This window comes from Salvia hispanica, chromosome 2, assembly GCF_023119035.1.
Source record: "Salvia hispanica cultivar TCC Black 2014 chromosome 2, UniMelb_Shisp_WGS_1.0, whole genome shotgun sequence".
Lineage (NCBI taxonomy): Eukaryota > Viridiplantae > Streptophyta > Magnoliopsida > Lamiales > Lamiaceae > Salvia > Salvia hispanica.
In genome coordinates this window covers 35,340,547-35,363,344 of record NC_062966.1, presented here as the reverse complement: position 1 = coordinate 35,363,344, position 22,798 = coordinate 35,340,547, and the positions used below count along the sequence as shown (strand labels likewise).

The 22,798-nt window shown below is 36.0% G+C and overlaps 4 protein-coding genes across 4 annotated transcripts; 3 read left to right on the top strand and 1 right to left on the bottom strand.

Moving 5' to 3' along the window:
* Positions 1 to 2,659: 2,659 nt before the first annotated feature.
* Positions 2,660 to 3,286, top strand: LOC125208523 (RING-H2 finger protein ATL56-like). The gene has a single exon (XM_048108157.1). The coding sequence runs from the start codon at positions 2,701 to 2,703 to the stop codon at positions 3,166 to 3,168; it is 468 nt and encodes a 155-aa protein (XP_047964114.1). The 5' UTR covers positions 2,660 to 2,700; the 3' UTR covers positions 3,169 to 3,286.
* A 2,930-nt stretch (positions 3,287 to 6,216) lies between these two features.
* LOC125204300 (UDP-glycosyltransferase 90A1-like) lies at positions 6,217 to 7,803 on the top strand. Its single transcript, XM_048102905.1, has one exon. The coding sequence runs from the start codon at positions 6,239 to 6,241 to the stop codon at positions 7,649 to 7,651; it is 1,413 nt and encodes a 470-aa protein (XP_047958862.1). The 5' UTR covers positions 6,217 to 6,238; the 3' UTR covers positions 7,652 to 7,803.
* A 4,295-nt stretch (positions 7,804 to 12,098) lies between these two features.
* LOC125208547 (UDP-glycosyltransferase 90A1-like) lies at positions 12,099 to 13,657 on the bottom strand. The gene is given in 3 exon segments (XM_048108181.1): positions 12,099 to 12,373; positions 12,376 to 13,052; positions 13,054 to 13,657. Coding segments are annotated over 3 exon segments (1,407 nt in total). The 5' UTR covers positions 13,650 to 13,657; the 3' UTR covers positions 12,099 to 12,239.
* A 5,418-nt stretch (positions 13,658 to 19,075) lies between these two features.
* Positions 19,076 to 21,562, top strand: LOC125208196 (cyclic nucleotide-gated ion channel 18). The gene is made up of 5 exons (XM_048107780.1): positions 19,076 to 19,596; positions 19,710 to 20,225; positions 20,290 to 20,401; positions 20,477 to 20,713; positions 20,794 to 21,562. The coding sequence occupies exons 1-5, from the start codon at positions 19,076 to 19,078 to the stop codon at positions 21,466 to 21,468; spliced, it is 2,061 nt and encodes a 686-aa protein (XP_047963737.1). The 3' UTR covers positions 21,469 to 21,562.
* Positions 21,563 to 22,798: the final 1,236 nt, after the last annotated feature.

Below are 22,798 nucleotides of genomic sequence, written 5' to 3'. Positions count from 1 at the left end.
CCCGTGCCGGGTCAAAGTGGGACTATCTTTGTGGGACGGAGGGAGTATTAGGCTATGTAAGGTGTAATATATAAGCTCCAATATTTTGCAATAAAATTAATTTTCTTTTGTATATTAATAAAACTTTATTTTAAGAATTGCAGGCTTTCTGCTTGAACCATACCTCCTCAAATAATTTAATTTTTGGTGTGTGTGTTATTTCATATCACTAAAGGAAGGATAAGCAGAATAAACACTCTACCTTGAACCCCACTAGTGCTGCAGTTCAACTAAGTTTCAATGTATCTACAATTATTAGAAGAAAATAATAGCCTGTGTATTATTATAAGCCTCATATATATTTCATACCCTTCCCTTTCTTCATCAAAATTTCATTCAATAGTATAATCATATGATGTGCTACATGTCCATTATACAATTAATATACATACATATTTACATACAACTACAAGCAACATCAACATCAATGATCAATCAGCATCCACCACCCAAAGTAAACAAATAGAAAATTTGAAAATAAAAATTATCACTTTGGTTTGATGCATTTTATTTGCATCCACTGCTTTGCAATATCTATCTATCTTTGTGGGTTGAGTTGGCAAACTTTCAGCATCACAACAAAAGCTACATATATATATTTATATTTCACAAGAAACCCTTTTCATAGTTAGTGGAATTGAAAGAGAAGTGTGTGGGGATTTGAATCTCATTCCCAAATTGCCACTTTACAAGAAGATTTTATTTGTTTACCAACTAAAACCTTTGACCTTTTTGATTTTTACTAGTCTAAAATCTTATACATATTCAAGAAGGTGAAATCAATCTACATGGGTTTAATAGCGTTGTAGAATATTGAAATCGATGGATATGGGTTTAATTGTAGCTATTTATTGAAATACATACTCGATTTTAACATAAATTGTATCAGGTAATAATTTACATGGTACAAGATCGTAAAATAAAATGAATGAAATAAAGTATCAATGTGGACTACACATCAACAATTCTTTGTGTTGTGCGCTCACAAATGATGTACTACAACACATTAGTCCTCCCTCCATTGCAAGGTAACACAAAGTGTACATTCATTTTTCATTCAATAAATTTAATTGGTAAAGAAATGAAGAAATGTAACAAATCGCTCAATTAGGAATGAGCAATCCTAATTCACAAGAATAGTTAACAAATCAGATAGTGTTTGTGTTATAAGAAATCCAATTCTTCGAAAAATGTTTCAACTAAAAATTTAACTACTTTACATCCCATATTTTGATAAGACATTTTTGGGCTAAAGAAATGAATGTTATGCCTACTATAGAGAGACTAAGTGGAGACTACAAATGTCAAATGAAATGTGGACATTTTCATGTGATGGGTATCAAAGCTATAATGTCACATACCACAATCCACATTACCAATCAATATTAGAATACTTCTTCCCACTTTCATATATGCCACAATCTCAGCTAACATCTACCCCACCCGCAATTCAAAAGTAAAATTTTAAAATTGCACATCAAATTGACAGCCTATTATATCCATTAAACTTTTAATAGAATTGGTAATGGTACTATGGATGTTATTAATTCCTAAATTGTGGATTAATGCTAACCATTAGGGAGTCCAATTGTTTGAGCTAGTGATGTGATTTGACATTTCTATTAATTTTAGACAGCGTTTAGTCTTCAGGTTTATCTAAAACAAAAACATTAGTAGTAGTGTTAGTATACTCCTATAAGTCATTCGTACTAAAAAATGTGTTTTTTACTTTTGGGCATAGTTCAATAAATTTTTGAGTTGCTTTGGGTGTAATTAAAATTCTCGTTTTATTGTAATTGTAATTTGGTTGAATGTAGTGTGAACGATAGACGAGCATGCCATTTCTTGTTATTCTGTCTTAATGACCAGTTAACACTATTTTACTTTAGACGATATCGCTTTATAAGAAATTAAATTCACTTTTTGTTTATATTCGTGAGAAAAATGGATGAAACCATTTTCACAAAACGTAGAGAGGATTGACTATGTTGATTGATAAAAAAAGGAGTTCATTTCTATATTACTCTCACATACTAATTTGCAATAAGTTTCGATTTCATTAATAATGTAATTAAAGTAACGCACTAATAACGAGTATATGTCTATATAGGCCCAATTCATATAAAACTACTAGTCCACATTGGCCCAAATACATGATTTGCCAATCTAAAAAATGTTTAGAAAACATTGGGTTGTGTAAAATATATTGGGCCAATTACCAAAATCATTGGATCTTTAAACTGGGCTTTGAATATATTTAAGTTACACAACAAAAAGATTAGTGTGGGATTTGCAACCAAAAGAAAATTTCACCTCATCTGTTGAAGTATCAAACCAATTATTAACAACTAAAAATTCTACATTACTTAATATAAATCCATGTGACGTAACTCGAAGATAATTCAGAAACAAACAGTCAATAAAGTTAGAAAATATAGTGTAAATTGCTTCACCAACTCCACAAAGCGCACCACATGTTTGAATAATTGCCTCACTTACTCAACACCAATGTCTTTATTAGTTTAGCTCCTTCTATTCGCTCACATTCCATCCAAAATTTTCTATTACAAAAACCATGTCACGCCACATTATATTTCCAAACTCATCTAATACAAGACAAATAATCACAATCCAATTATCTTCTTCAAAGATGTTACATGAATGTTTGAGATGGAAAAGCACAGCGTAGGTCTAGCAACGCAGATCCTAGTAATGGCGATCGTGATCTCCGTGATCCTGCTGTTCCTAGGCATGGGCGTGCTGGTCCTGATCCACGTGTGGATCGTGGGGCGGACGCTGAGGAACGACGTTGGTAGTGATCAGAGGAGAAACGCGGTGGAGAGGGAGAGCTTGGGGAGCACGAGCATGTCTCGGGACGACATAGAGAAGCTACCGTGCTTTGACTTCGCGGCCAAGGCTAAAGGCAGCAGCCCGGCAGGGGACTGCGCCGTGTGCTTAGAGAAGTTCAGGGCCGGGGAGAGATGCCGGCTGCTGCCCTCGTGCAACCACAGCTTCCACGCGGAGTGCGTGGATTTGTGGCTGCTGAGGGCTCCCGTTTGCCCAATTTGCAGAGCTGTGGCTGCTGAGGAAGAAGGAGGTGGTGTTGAGGTGAGGGAGGAGGGTTTATAATGTTTAGGTTATTCAAAATCATGAGTTTTCTGTATTTGGAGTGAATGTGTGATACATTTTGTACATAAAAATTCCAAATAGTGAAAGAAATTTACTCTTCGTCTGTCGTTAAGAGTCACATTTTTCATTTTTCGTCAGTCGCCAATAAACGTGGACCTCACATTCCATTAACTGATCAGTCACGTTTTAATGTGTAAAATTAGAACTCACATTCAACTAACTTTTTTATCGACTTTGTTTTATAAAGTCAAATATTTTCATAACATATGCATCTATCAAAATTGTGACATTTATTGCCGGAGGGAGGGAGTGTGGTTTATAACTTGTCATAGTACTTTCCATGAAGTTAAATCCTTAATTATTTCGTATGAAAATTAGATAGAGGTAATTTTAAGTTTAGTGTTTTTTGGAATTTAGACAATTAGTCTTTGAATGTTAGTAATAATACTCACTCAACCTTTAATTTTAGATAAATGAGTACTATATTTAGTTTTTGTCTCAAGGATTGAGGTTAAAACTTTAGACGTTAATTGGCGTCAAAATTCAGAATTTATTGAAAATTTGAAAAGTTTTTCATCATATTTCACACTTTTGTATTAGTAAGGTGTTATTTTGAGACGAGTTATGGCGTTGGGCTTTTGGGCCAGAGATAAATGCAGCATTGAGAATTATAATATGGTTGTCTTTTTTTAGGCTTTAACTTGTAAGTTTAGAACTTAAGATTGTTAACTCTATTATTCGCGAAATAAGGAATCATTTTCCCGAATTAAAATGTGACTGACTTGATTACATGTCAATCTTTATACAACAAATTATTTTTCCAGTTTCAAGAAATCCTTTTCAAGAATTAATGAATAGATAATGTATTTCATTGAAAAAAATCAATTTACACTATGTCCAATCCCGTGAATTTCGATTTTTGGATGTGCAGTATTTTTCATTTTCTTATAGAATGTAATTATTTTCACACATGTGTTTTGAATGGGAAGTTCTTTAGATTGTTGTGTTTGGCGTGTATGGTCTACGCATGCACGAAATGTGATTTTGAACCTTTATTTTACTTTCTCAATAATGCTACTTTCAAGGATGAGATTCAACTTTTCCAATAAGTTTATGCAATTACGAATTCAATATATAAAAATCAAAGTATATATCTTTAATTAAAACATTGACTCCTTCATAAAAAAAATTCAGATATTGATAAATATCAATAAATGCACAGATTAAATTAACAAAAATACTTCATTCAATTTTTAGCAAGTTATTTAAAGTTGTCTAATCACACAAAGTTATTGGGACACGTCAAAATCCTATAACCGAAAATATCATTTATGCAATTCTTATAGATTCTACTTATTATATTAGATTATTACAGATATTATTCTTGGAGTAAATGATTAGCTTCGAGTATACAAAGATAAAAAGCGTTATAGAAAACAAAACAATATATTACAAATATTTTTGTAAAAGCAAAAAAATGTAATAAAATATTACTAATATATATTCAATATCATAATTATAATTTATATTTATAATTGAATTTTATAGTGTTGCTGTGTGTTTAAATGAAAAGTATTCCATAAAGGAAAGAAATTAAACATTTCATACAAAAATACAAATAAAAGAAAAGGATATATGGAAAATTTGACTTACATATTTTTTTTTAATTCGAGCTCATTTGGCAAAATGTCGGTACATTAAAGCAGTAAGATTCAAAAATAGATATTGAGTTCCAATAATGATATTGATAGGCATCCCCATCATTTCCTCTCTCACATTTCATACCCATTAACAAATCCAACACGGCTTCTCTTGCTTAAATGGACACCACCACCTTCTGATTTTAACCCCAATTCAACCTTTTGCTTTCATTTCTCTATGCATGTTCTAACACTATCTACAGATATGAACGGACAATATTAATGCTGATTGCAAGAGCATTTGACTTGTTGGAAAAAATAGACCATATGTTTAACTTTTTCAAATTCATAATATTTGAAAACAGAGGTCATGTCGGTTATTCATCAACTTGGCATAAATTAAGACCGGTGATTGTGTAGAAATAAAAACCAACGAAATTAAAACCCGAGCGTGTAAACGAATCGAAGCTATCTGTTTGTACGTGGTTCGATCGGTCAGATCGATTTGACCACTTATCGGTGATTAAACTATACTTCCTTCGTCCCGTAAAAATAGAAACTCTTCTTTTTTTAGTTCGTCCTTTAAAATAAAATTTTTCTATTTTAGCAAACTTCTTAATATCTCTCTATTACTTATCGATTTACCATTAAAACTAATGTCATCTTAAAATTCATACTTTTAGAAAAAGGAGAGAGAATGTAATTACACAAATACTCCACAATAATGCAAAAAGAATTTAATAGCCATAAATTCTTTTACCCCAAAATCATTTAATAGCCATAAATTATTTTACCCTAAAAATCTATTGGAAAGTATTACAAAATTTCGCACACGGCATGTGCAACGATATAGGAATTTCGCACACGGCATGTAAATATAAAGTACTTAATAACTAAAAATATAGTTACACTACTACACTACTACTATACTAGTGTAGTAATGTCTAACGTTGAAAATCATACTAATAAAGAATAGAAAAAGAAAGAATTGGAAGCCCACATAAATATAGTTACATCTGCACATTTATGACTTATGACACCAAAGTATCGAGACATTTTTCATTTTTATTCACTCAAATAATCGAAATATTATTTGTGAAAATAAAATTTAATATAAATAAATAGAAATTAATTTCAAAAATTAGATAAAAATAAACAAATACTGTATTAATTTTTTTTTTACTATAAGGCTAGTATTTTTCACTACTATTTGATACTCTTGTAGACTATCATTAAATGCCTCATATTTTTAACAATAAGTTGATCTCATTTCATTTTTATAAGTATATTTTAGAATTTGAACCTTGTATTTTGTTAAATTATGTTACTCATATTTATTATTAAATTAATATAGAATTTTATTAAAAATTTTAAATCATTTTCTCTATAAAATCAAACCAAACACACGAACACACAACACACACACACAAATGGCTCCTCTATCTTCCAATCCTCACATAGTGATGTTCCCCTTCATGTCAAAGGGCCACACGATCCCCCTTCTCCACCTCACTCACCTCCTCCTCCACCGCGGCCTCGCCACCGTCACCATCTTCACCACCCCCTCCAATCTCCCCTTCATCTCCGAATCCCTCACCGCAACCACCACCACCACCACCACCGACCTCTCCATTGTCGCCCTCCCCTTCCCCCAAAACATCCCCGGCATCCCCACCGGAGCCGAGAGCACAGACAAACTCCCCTCCATGTCCCTCTTCATCCCCTTCGTCCGCGCCCTCGAGCTCCTCCAACCCTCCTTCGAGAAAGAGCTAGAAAGAATCCACGCACGTGTCTCCTGCATTATATCAGACGGCTTCCTCCCCTGGACCTTAGCCTCAGCCTCCAAATTCGGCATCCCTCGCCTCAGCTTCTACGGCATGAGCCACTACGCCATGGCGGTGTCCAGAGACGCCGGCATGAACGGCCTACTGTGGGCCCACGAGTCTGACAATGGGGCCGTCCCCCTCGTCAGGTTCCCGTGGATCCAGATCACCAGAAAAGACTTCGATGCGCCGTTCGATCAGCGTGACCCGAGCGGTCCCCACATGGATTTCATCATCCAGTGCTCCACAGCGACACAGAACAGCTTTGGTTTGTTAGCTAACACTTTCTACGAGCTCGAGCCGATCTACGCTGACTACTTCAACAATGATTGCAAGGCTAGAGCATGGAGCATCGGCCCGCTCTGTCTCACAAAGCTACCAAAAAGGTTTGATGAGAAGAAAAAACCATGGATGGAATGGCTCGACCGACGTCATGGTCCAGTTCTGTATGTCGCGTTTGGGTCACAGGTTCAAATCCCGTCAGCTCAGCTCCAGGAAATAGCCCTGGGGCTGGTATCCGCGGAGGTGAGCTTCTTATGGGTTGCGAAAAAGAGCGAGATGAATGAGTTAGATGTGGAGACTGAAAGAGGACTAGTGGTGACGGAATGGGTTGATCAAGAGGAGATTCTGGAGCACCCGAGTGTTGGGGGGTTCCTGAGCCACTGCGGGTGGAACTCGGTGCTGGATGGGATATGCGCGGGAGTTCCGATTCTGGCGTGGCCGATGATGGCGGAGCAAGGGCTGAATGCGAAGATGGTGGTGGAGGAGATTAAGGTTGGGCTGAGGGTTGAGACGGTGGATGGGAAAGCGAAGGGATTTGTGAGTGCGGAGAGCTTGAGGAGAGGAGTGAGGGAGTTGATGGAGGGCGGGAAGGGGGGAGAGGTGAGGGAGAAGGCGAAGGAGATTGCTGCGGCGGCCATCAAAGCTACCAGTGAAGGTGGATCATCGTGGAACGCTTTGAATAGCCTTATAGATGAGATACAGAGGCAGAAACAAATCAACGGTTCTACATCTTTTTGAATTTAATTTTCTTTTAAAAATACTCCAATTTATGGAATTTGACTTTTCTTTCAGATTAATGTCGGGTCATATCTCTTTTTTGGACGGTCCCGTTATAGTTATGTAATTTCCTTTTTATGCCAAAATTTAATCCATTTTATTTTTCACTTCAATTAACTCGTTAAAAATTTCATTTATTTTTAATCTCTATGTCTAAAGTAAATGTCTCACACTAATGAAATAGAGGCTGGGATTCTCATAAGTGCATTTATTTGGAAAAGTATGGAACCGAATGAGCCATTTCGTCGAATTTTCACATGGATATGCTTTTTCATATATAGCGTGCATGAAAGAGAGTATAGTTTATGAATTTATGTCCTAATTAAATTTTTGTTTTTTTAACTTATGTTTTTTTTTTGGAAAATCAAGCCTTGGAAGTAGTTGTAAATTATTGAAAAAAGTCATGCAATTTGACGTTGTGATTCATCAGTCTAGTATGGTGACTAGTTACTTCGTTTATCAATAATCAGGAGTATTAATATATTGTTTGTTTAAATCAAGAAAGTGTGAGAACATGCGAAGGGAAATGAAAGCAACGGTGGTGGTGTCAATTTGATAAGCAAGAAGCCGTGTTGGATATGCAAATGTGTTTTGAGTGAGATCAGTCACAATAGATTTTTGAAAAACAGAATTAATAAATAAATAAAGCAACTTTTATTATTTTTTTATTCCATGTTAGAATATACTATATGATTTTTTTAAGATTTAATTTGGTAGTAATAAACTAATAATGATGATTAGAGTTCTTATTAAAAGTAGTACTATTATCTTAACAAATATTACTAATAATATCACATGTCAAAAGAAAAAGAGAATATATAGATTACTATTTTACGTATATGCAAAAGCAATAGACAGAAATTTTGAGTTTTGAATATATACAAATCCATTATATCATTTTATATTGGAGGGGTATTGCTTTTCAATTGATATGATAATTCATAAATACTCTCCAGCACCAGTGTCTTTTCCAGTCACGTATGACATTTAAACGTAACACTAGTGTTATTAATAAGAATGTGACATTTATTTTATTTTTTTGCCCAACCGACTATGAGAACCCAAGAGAAAGGAGAGGTGTATGCAAGAGAGTAGAGGCGTTCTGTTTTGGAAGTAAGGATGTCTGATTAACGGTAAACAGATTGGAATCGGCAGTTACAATTTTCAAACTGAAATGTTCACAGTTCGATCGAGTCAAAAGTGGCCAATTGGTTTGATTGGAACTAGAATTGGAACAGAAACTAAAATTATAAAAAATTGAAAAATCCATTGAAAATCAGGTTTGGATTCCCTGCTGTGCTCAAAACCACAACAAGGGGTGCTATTACTATTTTTTATAAAATAAACTTAATATTTTAATATTTTATTTATGAATAAAATATGTGCACATTAGAGCAAAGCAACCCCTGCTGTGGCTTTAGCACAGATTCTTGAAAATCGACAACTTTGAAACAAAACCATCAATTCCAAAGTCAGACCAGTTACGCACCCATCTCTGTTGAAACGGGGACTGGTGGCATCACTATTTGGAAGGATGCTCTTAAATTTATGGACATGGGAGAAACTACCCACTATGCCTAAAAAGAGTAATGAAGTTGATAATTAAGGCCAGCTATACCTAATTACTAATAAATAGTGATAGAAATGCCAACTATACCTAATTAATTAGTAGTGATTAAATTGAAACCGCCAAATACCCAACTATACAATAGTACTACAGTTACAAAATTGAAACTACAAACTATACCTAATAAATGAGCTATACACGGCATAGTTAGCATATTTATATGGGAAAATGGAGCAAAGGTTAATTGCCTAAGAAATACAGTACTTAGTTAGCATATTTATATGAAAAAATGTAGCAAAGGTTAGTTGCCTGAGAAATAATGAAGTATGATCAAATTCTTATTTGCCCTACACTTTTAAAAATTTGAATGATAAATCATAGTTTTAAGGCCAGCCCACTATTTGTGAACTTAGTATAGAATGTGGTTTGTTTGGAAAATATCCTAAAATCGAAAATCTAAAAGAAGAAATAATTTGTCACCAACTAATCATACTAAACTTATGAGACCATCTCTAATAGTACTGCAAAATCTAAAATGCATTAGAATAACACCTCTAATGGTACTGCAAAACCAATCATATTATAGGTTTTTGAAGAAAAAATACTTTTTATCACTAAAAGTATATCAAAAACATTTTTTATAGTTTAAGTTATTGCATTTAAGTCCAAATCAATTCATATTTATAAAAATAGAAGAAGAAAAGGAAGAGAAATTAAAATATAGTGAAAAATAAAACTTACAGGGAAAAGAAGGAAGCGGCGGAGAAGAAGAAGATATGAATTAACCTAATCTAACCTTATTAATATTTGATTTAGTTATTAAATAATGGGATGACCCAAATTAATATAATATTATTCAATATAATTGGAAAAAAAATAATCTATTACTACTATTTACCAAGAATGAGCCGTCACTTTATTCCACTATGGAACCCAATTTTATTAAATAGATAACAACGGTACAAATAAAACCTATGGAAACTATTAATTTATTAGTTAGTAATTAAATACTATACGTACAATACTATATTCAAATGCTATTATGGCTCATATTCAAATGCTTATAGCACCCTAATCCAAAATTAAGACCAAATCTCTATTCTTAAATTTTAAAATGAGTCGATGAGATTAAATCTTACGAATCTCAATAAATAGTAAACAAAATATCAACAAAAGGGTAATATCGTCATTATGTTATCATATGATAATTTTCGTGAATGTTTTTTTATATCAACATAGTGTATTACATATATCAACAATATGACATAAGAATATCAACACTAGTATAAGAAAATATCAACACATATTTATTGAGAATTTTACATGGTTTTATTGAGATTTTTGATGTATTTGTTGATAAAAATCTGGTTATCAACATTTACAAAAACTAAAATAAAAAATATCAAATTTCATCATCCGAACGTCGTCGGAATATATGCAATTGAGATCTCGTTGGAATCCTTATAAAATTATCTTTAATTTGATATATTTTTTGCGAAAAAATAATTTAAATCGAGAGAATTACGTAAATTTAAAGTTTTAAGATGATTTTAATGGGAGGGAATTAATATTAATACCCTCTAATTTTATTTATTAATTTTCTTGATTAAAAATATAATCCATGTGGCATTATTTCAACCACTAGATTTTCTAATCTAATGCTAAGATTTAATTTTAATTTTAAATTGCTATTAATTAGCAATTAATTACCTCCTTGTTGTCATAACACAAAAAAATAATTAAACATAAGTAATAAAAAACGATGCATAATATAGAAATCCCCTTGCTGTCATAACAAAAAAATAATTAAACATAAGTAATAAAAAACGATGCATAATATAGAAATTTTAAAATAGAGAAACATAAGCCCAAATAAATAAAATCAAAACAGAAGAATGATGAATAAATTAAATTTTTAAATGAATTTTAATTTGAATTTTAGTTATTTTATGTGTACGTTGTAATATTTTTTATAGTATTTTTATTGTATTTAAATTTTTAAAATTTTGTAATTTATTATTCAATAAATAATGGATTTCATATTTAGTTATAAATTAATTAATAAATCTTATATTATATTATTTAATTTATGATATTGATAAAGTGTCATGAGGTTAATGTGTAATTTAAAATATATAGGTGTCATTGAAATGTATAAAAAGTTAGTGGGTGAGGAATATTCCTTTGGGTTTGAGTTTAGTTTAAATGTTGGAGCAAAATCAATATTTAGTGTGAGTTTACACTAAAATAGGTTTGAGTTTAGTGGAATAGTTGGAGATGCTCTGAGTTATGACTCACAACGTAAAATCGCATTATTTTATGTGCTTTTATTTTTCCATAATTTACAACTATTTTCAGATTTCCAAAAATAAATACTCTCTTAGTCCCTTAAATTTTGTCACATTTTTCTATTTCCATCTATCCCATAAAATTTGTCACATTTCAATTTTTACCATTTTTTTATAGTTTATTACTCCCTCCGTCCCATTAAAGATGTTACACTTGTGAGACGACACGAGATTTTAGAAGGTTTTGTTTTGTGTGTTAAATGGAGAGAGAAAATATAATTTTTATATTCATGTGAGGGGGAACTTTTTCTAAAAATGGAAATATGATATCTTCTGTGGGACAAACTAAAAAGGAAAGTGTGACATCTTTTGTGGGACGGGGTGAGTATAAAACTAGTATACTATATAAAAGTAGGATCCAACTCTACACCAATATTTTCAACTCACTTTCAATTATACTTTCTAAAATTCATGTTCGTCAAAGTGTGACAAAAATTTAAGAGACGAAAGGAGTATATCAAAGAAACACTAAAATTTAGTACATAAACTCATAAACACAAAAACAAAAATCCACGTGAAAATTCGACAAGATGACCTGTCATTGGACTACATACCTTCCAAATTACTATAATGAAGTTTTGAAAACACTTATGACAATTTATTTATTTTTTCAAATTCAAACTTATAATAGTATTCAAAACGATTTAAAACCGTTGATTTGTTTCTGCTTCTGTATCTCATCAATAAGCCTGTTCAAAGCATTCCACGATGATCCACCTTCACTGGTAGCTTTGATGGCCGCCGTAGCAATCTCCTTCGCCTTCCCCTCACTTCTCCCCCCTTCCCGCCTTCCATCAACTCCCTCACTCCCCTCCTCAAGCTCTCCGCACTCACAAACCCCTTCGCTTTCCCATCCACCGTCTCAACCCTCAACCCAACCTTGATCTCCTCCACCACCATCTTCGCATTCAGCCCTTGCTCCGCCATCATCGGCCACGCCAGAATCGGAACCCCCGCGCATATCCCATCCAGCACCGAGTTCCACCCGCAGTGGCTCAGGAAACCCCGAACGCTCGGGTGCTCCAGAATCTCCTCTTGATCAACCCATTCCGTCACCACTAGTCCTCTTTTAGTCTCCACCTCTAACTCATTCATCTCGCTCTTTTTCGCAACCCATAAGAAGCTCACCTCCGCGGATACCAGCCCCAGGGCTATTTCCTGGAGCTGAGCTGGCGGGATTTGAACCTGTGACCCAAACGCAACATACAGAACTGGACCATGACGTCGGTCGAGCCATTCCATCCATGGTTTTTTCTTCTCATCAAACCCTAAGCTTTTTGGTAGTTTTGTGAGAGAGAGCGGGCCGATGCTCCATGATCTAGGCTTGCAATCACTGTTGAAGTAATCAGCGTAGATCGGCTCGAGTTCGTAGAAAGTGTTGACTAACAAACCAAAGCTGTTCTGTGTTGCGGTGGTGCACTGGATGATGAAATCCATGTGAGGACCGAGGATCACGCTGATTGAACGGCGCATCGAAGTCTTTCCTGGTGATCTGGATCCACGGGAACCTGACGAGGGGGACGGCCTCACTGTCGGACTCGTGGGCCGACAGGAGGCCGTTCATGGCGGCGTCTCTGGACACCGCCATGGCATAGTAGTTCATGCCGTAGAAGCTGAGGCGTGGGATGCCAAATTTTGATGCTGAGGCTAAGGTCCAGTGGAGGAAGCCGTCTGAGACGATGCAGGAGACACGTGCATGGATTTTTTCTAGCTCTTTCTCGAAGGAGGGTTGAATGAGCTCGAGGGCGCGGACGAAGGGGATGAAGAGGGACATGGAGGGGAGTTTGTCGGTGCTCTCGGCTCCGGTGGGGATGCCTGGGATGTTTTGGGGGAAGGGGAGGGCGACGATGGAGAGGTCGGTCGTGGTGGTGGTTGCGGCGAGGGATTGGGAGATGAAGGGGAGATTAGAGGGGGTGGTGAAGATGGTGACGGTGGCGAGGCCGCGGTGGAGGAGGAGGTGAGTGAGGTGGAGGAGGGGGATCGTGTGGCCCTTTGACATGAAGGGGAACACTACTATGTGAGGCTTGGAAGATAGAGGAGCCATTTGTGTGTGTTGTGTGTTGGGGTTTTGGTGTCTATTAATATGAATGAAAAATTTACATCCAATTATAGCATCTTCAGTACAAATAGGCAAGTCATAGGCCAGCCACTCTCTCTCCCTGCCACGTCAGCAGCACTAAAAATCCACCTGTCATATCAGATTTAGGTCAGCCATAGGCCAGCCGCAATAAAAATAATTCAAAATATACTACATTTACGGAATTAAAATTACGATTAAATTACCGAATTAAATTTGCGAGACATATACGGGAAAATTCATTAATTTTATTTAAATAAAAAAAAGTACATTAACTAAAAATCAAAAAAATTACATAATAAAAAAAAATTCGGGCTTCCACATACGAGCCACCGCCCCACTCTACTCCTCACTAATTTATTAAAAAAATACATTTAAAAATGTTAGTATGCCTTGAATCTGTTATAGTTTGCCGCAAGCCGAACGGGGGTCTCGCTATTTCTGTTTTAGGTCTTAATGTATTGGGCTAGTTGTTGTTGTCCGTCGCTAGATGTTGCTCTTGTACAGAAATTTAGAGATAGAGAAAATCGCGTTTATATAGTTTTTCAAAAATTAAAAAAAAGAATTTAAAATTTTTTTAAAACAAAGAATTAAAAAAAATTATAAAAAAAGAATTGTAAAAAAATTAAAAAATAGCACTGGCCGATCGCTGGCCGATCGGCACGCACAATGCCGGCCAGCGCGTCGCGATCGGCCAGCCCACGCTGAAATGTTAGCCGATTTCCCGCTGGCCGACTCCAATGATTCGGCTAGCCGATCGGCCAGCGCCGCAAATCGGCTAGCCGGTCGCTAGCCGACCATTGGAGATGCTCTTATATATCCCTCTCATTGAAAATAGTTTATTTTTGTAGTTTTGTCCTATTTCATAATAATAACAATTTTTATTTTAGTGTATTTTTTATCTTGAATGAGGTGGACTCTATTCTCTGCTTGGGAGGGAGGAAGTATTAAAAATAATCTACGTATGAAAAATTTATATTTTTCTAATTTTTATCTATTTATCAAAATTAATATTTATTTATTTTGTAGTATATTTTTTCAAATAAAATGGATATTTTTTCATTAGCAATGTTTGACTTTGAGAGAATGAAAATCACAAAATTGGAAAATGCCACAATAATTCAATTAAACGTCATAACTCATAAGTGGGCTGACGTAACTATATTCTGTGGATCACAATTCTCTCTTTTTACTTTCCTTAGTAGAATGTTTTTTTTTCTACTATTGACATTACTACACAAGTACTCTAGTTTATGGAGTATATTTTTACCCTTATAATTGTATTTTAAGTTACGAATTCATGGTTAAATCATAAATGCCCTTTGCGAAATTCTTTGATACTTTTCTATATTATTATGTTATGTCCATTAAATGATTTTTTGGGTAAAAAAATTTATGGCTATTAAATTATTTTTGCATTATGCATTTACATTTTCTCTCTTTTTTGTCCAATATCAGTAATACTAATATTGCCAATTAAATTTTAGGCTGTATTTATAGAATGTAGTAATACTCCCTATAGTTACAACTAATAAAATTACATTTTGTTGATTAGTAATGTAACATGCCATTATAGTTTAACATACTGCCTATAAATGAGTATAAATTGATAGATTTGATAATTCGTTTACAGTTACACTCTCTAGTTTTTATTTCATTGGTTTTTCTACACATAATCACCGTCTCAATTTATGCCAAGTTAATGAGTATCCGCGCAACATGACTTCTTTTTTTTTCAAATACTATTAGAATTTTAAAAAGTTAAGCATGTGATCTATTTTTTCCAGCTAAGTAAATTTCTGTTGCCAAATCATTATTTAAAAAGGTTCATTTAAATCTTTAAGTGTTAGAACATGCGTAGGAATATGTAAAAAGAAAAAAAAAACATGCGTAGGAATATGAAAGCAAAGGATTAAATGGTGGAAAAATATCAGAAGGTGGGGTCAATTCAAGATGCCGTGCTGGATTTGTAAATGTGTTCGGTCACAAAAGATTTCTTAAAAACAGAATAAATAAATAAATAAATTCAACCTTTAATAATTTATTAAGCTTTCAAATTTCGTAACAGACTATATAATAATAACGATTAGCGTTCATTTATTGAAATTATCATCATCTTTATACTTTAATAAGTATTACGTGGAGTACTAATAAATCACATGTAAAAAAAATTCCTTTTCAATATCTGATAATTGAAATGCATTAGAAGAAGTTTCAAGTTTTGAATATAATTACAAATCCCAATTTATTCAATTTATATGGGAAGAGAAATTCCTTTTCAATTTGAACTGATTAGTTACAAGCACTGTCCACTGTCCACTCTCCACCAGTGTCTCTTCCAAATAATTTTCAATCATGTACGTCCAGTCATTTAAAACGTGACACAAATTACTAGTATTAATAGTTCAGTAATACTAGTCTATTCTCGTTAAAAGAGTATTTTACCTAATTAAGTTGGCCATATTATAATATGGAGGGAACATTTTTTTTTTTCGAACTTTGCCAATGTAATTTTTTAATGTCCATTAACTTCGATGTAATGTTCAAGCAAATTTTATACTATTTCAAACTTTTTTTTTTTAAAAGTACCCTCAAGGCTCAAGCCCATGAAGGACATTTTTAGTGTATTTATCTCTCTTTCTTTATTACTAAAATATTTAATTTTCTCTTTAAATTTTTTTGCCACTTTCTTCTCTTTTTCTCTCTTCTTCCCCATTTCTTCCTCTAATTTAAAAGGGGCAATTTTTTTTTAAGAAAGGTAAATTAAATACTCCATATTATTAATAAAGAAGAGAAAATAAATAGACTAAAATGCTTTTAATGGGCTTGAGAGTATTTTCATCCAAAAAACTCTAAAATAGTATATAAAAAAAAAAGCAATTCAAACGATATAACATTGAAGTTAATGGACCTCATAAATATTTTCAAATGTTAAGGACCAAAATTGATTAACTAACAAACTTTGCTGACCAAAAGAAATGTTACCCAACCGAATGTGACATCATTTATTTATTTCATTTGTTGCCCAACCCACGATGAGCCCAGGAGAGATGAGAGAGGTGTTTGCAAGAGAGTAGAGGTGCGTTGTGTTTAGGAAGTAAGGATGTCTAGTTAATCATAATCGGGTTGGAATTCGCATTTACAATTTTCAAGCCTAAAATGTTCACGGTTTGATCAGGTCAAAACTGGCCAATTGGTTTTATTGGACCTATAATTTGAATCTGGAGTAAATTATTAGAAAACAAATCGAAAAATCCATTAAAAATCAGACAATTTTGAACCGGACTAGTTACGCACCCGTCTCTCTCGAAATGGGGATTGGGGACCGGTGGCATCACTATTTGGAAGGATGCTCTTAAAGTTAAGGACATGGGAGAAACTACCCACTATGCTTAAAAAGAGCAATGAAGTTGATAATTAAGGCCAGCTATACCTAATTACTATAATAAATATGATAGAAATGCCAACTATACCTAATTAATTAGTAGTGATTAAATTGAAATCGCCAAATACCTAACTATACAATACTAGTACAGTTACAATATTGAAACTACAAACTATACCTAATTAAATGAGCTATGCACGGCATAGTTAGCATATTTATATGAGAAAATGGAGCAAGAAATAACGAAGTTCAGTCGAATTCTTATCTGTCCAACACTTTTAAAATTTGAATGATAAATCATAATTTTAAATAGGAATGTCATAAAAATTTGAATGATAAATCATAGTTTTAAATAGGGATGTCAATAGGGCTAGCCCACCGGATTTCGGGCCAGCCCTATTCAGGTTGCGGGTCAATCGAGTACGGGCTAATCGGGTTATGATTTTTTCGGGTTATAAAAGTTTAGCCCTAGTTCTAAAAGCTTGGGTTTCGAGCTAGCCCAGCGGATTAAAAGGGTTGCTACGGATAAAATTAACATGCGATCAATCCAATAAATAATGGTGAAGATTAGTTATATTTATAAAATGTAAAATATTTAATTATGATAAATTTGAGATATATGCTTAAACTCAAACATAAACATGATCAAGTACTAATACTTGAGATTTATGCAAAATAAAACACTACATCAAGAAATTTTAAAGCATATTTTAGAAATTTAAATATTTTTTTTTGTGAATTTGAAGTTTCTAATTTATTTATCTATTATTATGTTAATAAAAAATTAATATATAATTTATATATTTAATATATAAAATTGAAAGTGTTGAATTAGAGTCAAACAAATTAAACAATAAAAATTTTATCTGGTTTCGGAGCTAGCCCATCGGGTTTTCGGATCTAACCCTAACAAGTTGCGGGTTAATCAGGTGCGGGTTAATCGGGCTATAATTTTATTGACTATGAATTTGGCGGGCTATTCGGGCCAGCCCATAGGTTGCAGGTAACATTGACATCCCTAGTTTTAAAATTTCTAAATTATTCCATGATAACTTATTTTTGGGGAAATTCGATACTAAATTCATGTGTGCATGTAAAATTTTGGTGTTGTCAATGAATAGTGGTATAATTATATATTAATGTGACGATGTGGACGACTAGATGTTGTTTTGAGCTTAATAAAACTAAAAATAGTTGCACAACTTTAGTTTAATGGAGTAACTGAAAAGATTTCGTAATATATCATGATTTATCATTCAAATTTTGTAAGACGTGGAACAAACCAAAATTCATGATCGAGAATAGCAACATTTTCTATTGCTACCAAATGTATAAGAAATAAGTCTTGATTGTCAACAGTTTTGGTTTCCTCTATATATATACAAGTGAATACTATTAAAAGTCCCCATCTTATAAGAGAATAAATTTAATAATTAAAATTGATCGACATAGATAATCTTGTGTTTTTTTCGAGGGAAAGTTAGACATTGTAAATAAGACGAAATCAAGAATTAATAATTTCCTACATTCACTAGTTACAATCCAATAATCCCTTTTTTCCGGGACTATAAATTTGGATTTACGATTCGAAAAATACTATAAAGGCGAAATTTATAAATTTCCCCTGCAGTCAACATTTTAGTAGTAGCTCATAGACTTCTTAAATAGGATGATGTAAATATAATTGCACAAAATTGACTTCTTAAATTGGATTGTGTAAATAAAAAAAGGAAAGAAAAAACCGAAATTCCCGCGTTTCCTCTAAAAAATCTCAACGGTCATAAACGTCCCCCAATCCACCCCTCCGACCAAAACACTTTGAATCCTTGATCGATTTTTCTCCGCTGCCCGATTTGTCTCCAATTGCCATCCAATTGCTGCTGCTGTCGTTGAATTCGTGGATTGCTTTCTCTTTCTCCGCCGCCACAGAAGAAGAAGAAGAAGAAGATTCGGAAAAATCGACATCCGCGCGGAGAATCCTGCCCAAAATCGGGATCCTCCATGGAAGATGAATAGGATATTCTCCCGGCCGGCGTCCCACCTCCGGCAGCTCCGGCGATCGTTCACATCCCGGCGCCACCACCACCACCCTCCCCCACACGACCCGACCGCCGCCGCCGCCGCCGCGGACGAGCCGAACTCCCTGACCATCCTATGGCACTACCAGATCCTGGACCCGAACAGCGACATCGTCAACCTCTGGAACCACATCTTCCTCATCTCGTGCCTCGTCTCCCTCTTCATCGACCCCCTCTACTTCTACCTCCCCTACGTTGAGGACGGCGCCGCCTGCATGAACATCGACATCTCCGCCTCCATCCTCATCACCTACTTCCGCACCGTCACCGACTTCTTCTACTTCCTCCACCTCCTCATGAAGTTCCGCATGGCCTTCGTCGCCCCCAGCTCCCGCGTCTTCGGCCGCGGCGAGCTCGTCATGGACCCCCGCCAGATCACCCTCCGCTACCTCAAATCCGACTTCATCGTCGACCTCTCCGCCACCCTCCCCCTCCCCCAAATCCTCATCTGGTAGGCAGTCACACTTGCTTATATACTGGTTTCAGTTCTCTCTTTAAAATGACAAGTGGACGACCCCACTTGTCAGATACTGTTATAGTTATTTTTGTTTTATTTGCCAACAGGTACGTCATCCCGGCCACGAAGACGGACGGGGGCGGCCATTCCAACAATACGCTAGCCCTCATTGTGCTCATCCAATACATCCCGCGTCTCTTCGTCATCTTCCCACTCAACAACCGGATCATCAAGACCACGGGCTTCATTGCGAAGACGGCTTGGGCTGGGGCGGCTTACAATCTCCTCCTCTTCATGCTCGCCAGCCATGTGATTGGAGCGTCGTGGTATCTGTCCTCGATTGGGCGGCAGCATTCGTGCTGGAAGCAGAGGTGTAATGAGGAGATCTACACTCCTCCGCATTGCAATGTCAAGTTTCTTGATTGCTCCAAGATTAAAGCGATGGGAGCGGAGCGGGAGAACTGGTTGAATCTCACCACTGTTCTTGCTCGCTGCGATGCCAAGAATGGGGATTCGGATTTCAAGTTTGGTATCTTTGCTGAGGCCTTCACTAGCCAAGTCGCCTCGTCTACTTTCATGGAGAAGTATGTCTACTGCCTCTGGTGGGGCTTGAGAAATTTGAGGTGCATTTTCTCATCTTGCTTCTCTATTAATAATATACATTTGCTTATCGTGCTTCATTTGCAGTTCGTACGGGCAGACTTTGAGCACAAGCACGTTTGTTGGAGAGACCGTTTTCTGCATAGTTCTGTGCATTTTTGGGCTGATTCTGTTTGCACAGTTGATTGGGAATATGCAGGTACGAACTACTCGATTTGAGTAAAATATACTAGTAAGATTGATTGCTTATGTTTGTTTGTTTGTGTTGGTGAAGACTTACTTGAGCTCAATGACATTGAGGCTAGAAGAGTGGAGAATCAAGAGGAGAGACATGGAGGAGTGGATGAGGCACCGGCAGCTGCCACCGGACTTGCAAGATCGCGTGCGTCGCTTCGAGCAATACAGATGGCTGACAACAAGAGGAGTGAAGGAGGAAGAGATTCTCAAATCCCTACCTCAAGACCTCCGCCGCGAGATACAAAGACACCTCTGCCTCAACTTAGTTCGTGGCGTAAGTCTCTGGCTCTCTCTAATGCAAACATGACACAAGAATGACCAAATCTAAAAGAAATTCAATTTTATGACATGAAGGTGCCCTTCTTCGCGCAAATGGACGACCAGCTTCTCGACGCGATCTGCGAGAGGCTGACGTCGTCCCTGAGCACGCAGGGCAGCTATATCGTCCGCGAGGGGGACCCCGTGGACGAGATGCTGTTCGTGATCCGAGGCCAGATGGAGAGCTCCACCACCAACGGGGGGCGGTCGGGCTTCTACAACTCGATCACGCTGAGGCCGGGAGACTTCTGCGGGGAGGAGCTCCTGACATGGGCGCTCCTGCCCAACTCCTCGCAGAACCTCCCGTCCTCGACGCGGACGGTGAAGACGCTGACGGAGGTGGAGGCGTTCGCGCTGAGCGCGGAGGAGCTGAAGTTCGTGGCGATGCAGTTCAAGAGGCTGCACAGCATGAAGCTGCAGCACGCGTTCAGGTACTACTCGAACCAGTGGAGGACGTGGGGGGCGTGCTTCCTGCAGACGGGGTGGAGGAGGTACAAGAAGAAGAAGCTGGCCAAGGAGCTGGCGCTGCACGAGAATTCGGGGGGATCGCACGGCCACCACATCGGGGCCACCATCTTGGCCTCGAAGTTCGCTTCGAATACGAAGAGGGGGATTGCGCAGAAGCTGAGGGAGGCGCAGGCGACGGCGGCGGCGTCGACGACATTCAGCCTCGTCAAGCCGGATGATCCTGATTTCACTGAGGAGGTTTAGTTTTGCTTTGTTTTTAACAAAACTGTCTTTCTATGTATGTATGTTACATGTATCACTCTTTCTTGCTTCATTCACACATTTGTGTATATATCTTTCTCTCTCCCTCTTTCATTACCTATACAGCTTGCCTTTTAAATTTGTTCCCTCTTTCATTTCTGGCGTTATTTTATAGTGGAAGAAATAAAATAAAATAAAATTATTAAAAAAAAAATAGAGGGAGGCCTTCGATTGGCCCTTCCTCCACAATGGAAGATCGATACAAAGGCCTTTCTCATCAGCATAGGCTGATATATCAGCCGTCTAGGGGAGGAGGGAGGGGGGTGATCGACGGCCCGTTCACTGCAATAGTTGGCCGATGAGGCCTATGGGGAAGGCCCTCCCATCGACCAACCATTGCTAATGCTCTTATTGACAACTAGGCTTCTTAATTGCACAAACCAAGCACAACCCTGCTAGACATGGCCCATTAGTGTAAATTAACAAACTCCAATTGAGTCAATTTTTAAACACTTATTTATATTTTCAAAATTCCTCCATTAATCATATTTTTTCAAAATTAATTATAATAAAATAAATTTTTAGTACACATATTTATTCAATAAATAATAATGTTTCAAATAATTTAAAATAATTAAATAAATATATACATCAACAATAAGTAAATTAATACGTTGAGTTAGATCTAGATTTGTAGAAAGATATACAGCACTAGTTAGTCCACTTCAGTCATGGGCTTGGGTTGGCTGGCTGGACCTAAGTCAATCAGTCTGAGATGGGCACCCGACCCAATTGACAACTCCGACCACAACCAAGAGTATTTCACATTAAATCGATCAAATAATTGAATATCAACCCAATTCTGGACATATATCAAGAAGCCTACTACAAGTTTGCGATCCTAAACTTCGAGTAAAAATTCCATGCTCCTTCCATACCAAGTTGGCATAGTAACTTGGTATACCTCACCAATAATTTCTTGACAAATGAAAATTAAAAACACCCACATGTCACATCAATTAAACGCAAATTCAATAAAACTAATTGCACAAAATAGACACCCATTAATTATGGAAAGTGGCATTATATTACGCTTGCAATATACTGCTCCTACAATATATATGTATACTACTGTTAAATATGGACTACGTTATACTCCCTCCGTCTGCCATTAGGAGTCTCATTTCTTGGTGGCACAGGTTTTAAGAAATCTTAACAAAAGTGGGTAGAAAAAAGTTAGTGGAATAGGGATCTCACATGTATATATTAGTTTTAAATGAAATGTGAGTAGAATGAGTTAGTGGAAGGTGAAACCCTATTACCATTTATGGTA

Bases quoted from the DNA above. Each gene is read 5' to 3' on its own strand.
- LOC125208523 (XM_048108157.1), top strand. From the start codon at position 2,701: ATGTTTGAGATGGAAAAGCACAGCGTAGGTCTAGCAACGCAGATCCTA.
- LOC125204300 (XM_048102905.1), top strand. From the start codon at position 6,239: ATGGCTCCTCTATCTTCCAATCCTCACATAGTGATGTTCCCCTTCATG.
- LOC125208196 (XM_048107780.1), top strand. From the start codon at position 19,076: ATGAATAGGATATTCTCCCGGCCGGCGTCCCACCTCCGGCAGCTCCGG. The intron at 20,402-20,476 runs GTACGAACTACT...GTGTTGGTGAAG, and splicing joins AGTTGATTGGGAATATGCAG to ACTTACTTGAGCTCAATGAC. The intron at 20,714-20,793 runs GTAAGTCTCTGG...TATGACATGAAG, and splicing joins GCCTCAACTTAGTTCGTGGC to GTGCCCTTCTTCGCGCAAAT.